The sequence below is a fragment of the Nansenia antarctica genome (assembly GCF_963989245.1).
Source record: "Nansenia antarctica genome assembly, chromosome: 8".
NCBI lineage: Eukaryota > Metazoa > Chordata > Actinopteri > Argentiniformes > Microstomatidae > Nansenia > Nansenia antarctica.
The window spans coordinates 31,086,441-31,090,794 of NC_137678.1; the positions used below are offsets into that span (position 1 = coordinate 31,086,441).

Here is a 4,354-nt window from a genome sequence, read left to right on the forward strand (position 1 = left end):
ACTGTTACGGTACATGGTAAGAAATCAAACAAAGGATAATACTTATACAAATAAAGTGAATAACAGGCTGATAGTCTTTGATATCTGCACTCTGGTTGACTGAGTAACAAGTGAAAAAGAATGATGTAACGTTAATGTTACAGCTAGTAAACATGGAGTAACCACATTAAGTATGCCCTTATGGTAGTATGTATGTATACAGAACATGACTCAAATCTATCCTAAGATGTAACGCTAACTAACTAAGTTTGTTTAATGTCCCAGGGGGGATTTGATTTCACAGTACTATACACAGGCCAACAATACATGTAATATATCGTCATATAACACAGGACAAGACTCTAAATACAATATGTGGTGAGCACAGAGTCTGCCCTGATATACATACTGTAACATAACTAGCCTCAGCCCATCAATTATGTAATTCTATACAAATATAAATGATGGTGACTGACAGGGGGAGCTACGTGTGCTGACCTCCCTCTGTGCCCAGAACCACCACAATTAGTTTGCTTCATTAAAGGGTGTGAATGTATATGTGTTCTCCAGTGCCTTTTGTCCGCTTTAAGGTGGTGGTAAGTTGAAGGTTGAAGGCAAAATGTTCCGGCGCGCTCTGCGCGCACATTATATTCTCCCTCTGGGCTAAGCCCCGGATCTCCTACGATCCTAAATCCGCCCCTGGACCCCATCAGTGCACATGGTCAAGTTTAGACCATTGGAGGGGCAGCCAATAGGGCACGTCCTCTAATTTTCGCCACTCAAAAGGGCATTTTTGCCACTCAAAAGGGCACTTAAGAGAGACGTTTTTCAACCGTGGGGGCACCAGGAGGGGCGGTCGCTCCCCCTGCCCCCCCCCCGCTGAGTCCGCCAGTGTCTGTACCCTAGCCTCTCTCTGTCCCCTAGCCTCTCTCTGTGCCCTAGCCTCTCTCTGTCCCCTAGCCTCTCTCTGTCCCCTAGCCTCTCTCTGTCCCCTAGCCTCTCTCTGTACCCTAGCCTCTCTCTGTCCCCTAGCCTCTCTCTGTCCCCTAGCCTCTCTGTCCCCTAGCCTCTCTCTGTCCCCTAGCCTCTCTCTGTCCCCTAGCCTCTCTCTGTCCCCTAGCCTCTCTCTGTCCCCTAGCCTCTCTCTGTCCCCTAGCCTAGCCTCTCTCTGTCCCCTAGCCTCTCTCTGTCCCCTAGCCTCTCTCCCATCGATGTGATGCTGCTGTGCTGTGCTCGCTACGACTAAGCTAAGGATATTGCACAGATAAAAGTGTGGAATGTTGCTTTAGTCTTTTTCTACCGTTTCCACCGAGCCCAACCGGTGTTGAAGCCATCATATTAATCACTCATTTGGTGCTCGTAACGTCTCGTAACGAAAATTCAAAAGTAGTTTTTATTTCCAGAGATCTATTTTTGTCTCGTCAACGTCTCGTCTTCGTCCTGATTTTTTACAAATATGTTTTATGTAATATTATTAATGCTTATAATATTTTTGGCACAATTTTCCCTCACAAAAGGAACATTGATGTAACAATTCATCTATATGGCTAAGTAAACATTACAAAATATGGATTCAATTAAGGAAGCAATGTAAAAAAAATACAAAACACATAAAATCAGAAATAAAATTGCTAATATGCCAGGGGTTGTTGAGTCTCTCAACATACTCCAAATATACACTCCAAAAAAATAACACTTCCGGCGTATATGTATGAAAATATAAACCTTCACTGTTGTCATGTAAGCGCCGTCACTCAGACACCACTAGTGTCCACCATGGCCAGCTTCTCGTCCTCTCCTCCTCCTGACCTGAGAGTTTTTTTCTCCTGGCCCTTCAGGATGACGTACTCACACAGGGTGAGTCTGGGCCGGTGGGGCCAGGCCTGATGCAGGTCACTGGAGGGGGTGGTCATCGCATCGGGGGTCTGAGTGGGAAGGACACAGTTAAAGCAGACACACACACACACTCACACACGCAGACGCAGACGCAGACACAGACAGACAGACACAGACACACACACACGCACACGCACACGCATACGCAGACGCAGACACAGACACAGACACACATACACACACACACACACACACTCACACACACATACACACATACACACACACACACACATACACACACACACACACACACACACACCTGAGACAAGACAAGAAATTGTTGTATTGTCTGTTGCCACTTACCTTGCACATGGACACAAAGATATACACAGGGATACACATCAGGGGTAGAAGGATGAGCAGACAAGCGAACGCGGAGGACCCTGGACCAGGTTCAATCCCATATATATATAACATCCCCTGAGTGGTTGTCAACCGATACCACATAGTGACCTGAGGGGAATGAGATAGAGGAAGAGATCAGACTAGACAGGATATCCTGTTTGACTGTATGCAGACAGATAGATAACAAGGAAGAGGAGACAAGGAGAGATAAACACGAGAAAAGAGAGAGAGAGAGAAAAAACAAGTGAGAGAGCGAGGGGGCATGGATAGAAAAGACAGAGAGACAGACAACAGAGAGAGAGAGAGAGAGAGAGAGAGAGAGAGAGAGAGAGAGAGAGAGAGAGAGAGAGAGAGAGAGAGAGAGAGAGAGAGGGAGATACAAAACAAGGGGAGAGAATGGATATTTGGATATCAAAATGAAAAGAGGGGAGGAAAAAGAGAGGGAGGGGGAGAACAAGAGAGAGAGAGAGAGAAATAGATAGAAGAATGAGAGAAAGGGAGAGAGGGAGAGAGGGAGCGGTAGGAGGTAGAATGGCAGGAGGGAGTGATGGAGGTGACCCAGGTGTGGCGCTCACCCAGCAGATGAGGGGCGTCACAAACAGCCAGCAGTACTTCAGCACCGGGAAGGGCTGGTACCCTATCATGGTCTCGATGTTGTCATAGAAACGGTTCGCACCTGCAACAGGGTATATACAGGAATCTTGAGGTTAATTTCAATACCTTTCTTAGACTTTTTAAAGACTGTGTCAATATTTTTCCAGACCTCACCGCCACTTCGAGCTGTAACCGTTTACATCAGTGACACCTTTAACTTAACAGGTTTAGTTTGCACTAGACTACTAGACCACTATCATACAACAGCATTTCCGGTTCATCTTTGTTTTTTAATAAAACTAATAAATTCACGAACTTTTACTAAAAGTTTTTAGGACTCAAACTCTTTGGACAGAGTCTAATTCAGAAAAATACCAACAAAACTCAAGACCTCATAAAATCGTGATAAGACTTTTAATACTTATTAAGGGTCTTGATTCTTGATTTATCAACTTTTAATACTTTTCAAGACACCGCGGATACCCTGTGCAAAGTCATAGCAAATCCTTTTTAGAAGATCAAAAATCCACCTCTTCATTTTCAGAGAGAAACACACCCCAACACATGGACAAACATGCAGTGTCAGGCACAGTGGTGTTGCTACTAGGACCATTTGCATCTGAAGAGTTCATTTAAGAAGTTCAGATAAATGCCATTCTTAAAAAAAAAAACTGTTGTGTGTTATTCTTAAGACATAGCACATTCTGAACCCTAAATAAGTTTTGTCACAAAAACACGTTATGGTCCATTATAAAGTTGCATTGCAAGTTCATGTTTTGCAGCAGAAAACGACAAACGCCAGTGCTGTTCTTGAACAGAAGCCGATAAGTTCGTTCAGTGAATCAGCACGCGGTATTCAGGTCAGGTGACGAACACTGCTGTGACAAGACACGCTGTTATCTGAGGGGAATTTCAGCGAAACTTTGGCTCAAAAGTAATCTAAGACGAATAATTTTGACGAAACTGACGAACCCGTGATGTTATCTCCTCCAGGGCGTTAACAGAAGAGGAAAGCTCAAACTTGTTCACCTAACAAAGGCTTAGTTCACACGGCAGGTCTTGATGCTCAATTCCAATTTTTTTGTTTGACAGATCCGATTTCTTTGTTTGGCAGTTCACATTACTTTTAAAATGTGACCTATATTTGACCTACATTGACTCCCTGGTTGAATGTAAAGGTACATGCCTGCTTCAAAACATCATCCCTGTTCTCAAAAAGCAGAGGATCTACAGACCAGTCGCCCTGACCTCTGTGGTCATGAAGACCTCGTACTGACCCACCTCAAGGCCATCGTCAACCCCCTCCTCGACCCACTGCAGTTCGTCTACAGAGTCAACCGGTCTGTAGACGACACAGTCAATATGGGACTCCACTTCATCCTCCAGCAGCTAGACTCCCCCGGCACCTATGCCAGGATCCAGTTTGTGGACTTCAGCTCCGCATTCTATACCATCATCCCAGCCCTTCTTCAGGACAAGCTGTCCCAGCTGAGCGTGCCTGAGCCCATCCGTAGATGGATCACTGACTTCCTGACAGACA

At 45.1% G+C, this 4,354-nt stretch overlaps 1 protein-coding gene across 1 annotated transcript in view; it reads right to left on the reverse strand.

The window, feature by feature from the left end:
- Positions 1-1,733: 1,733 nt before the first annotated feature.
- The window catches only part of LOC308164122 (sodium- and chloride-dependent betaine transporter-like), a gene marked incomplete at both ends in the record, with an annotated part of 23,958 nt that continues 21,337 nt past the window's right edge, over positions 1,734-4,354 (reverse strand). Inside the window, 3 exons of the mRNA XM_080538273.1 lie at positions 1,734-1,904; positions 2,179-2,328; positions 2,796-2,896. Coding sequence (XP_080394399.1) covers positions 1,734-1,904; positions 2,179-2,328; positions 2,796-2,896 — 422 coding nt within the window. The remainder of the gene's footprint in view (positions 1,905-2,178; positions 2,329-2,795; positions 2,897-4,354) is intronic.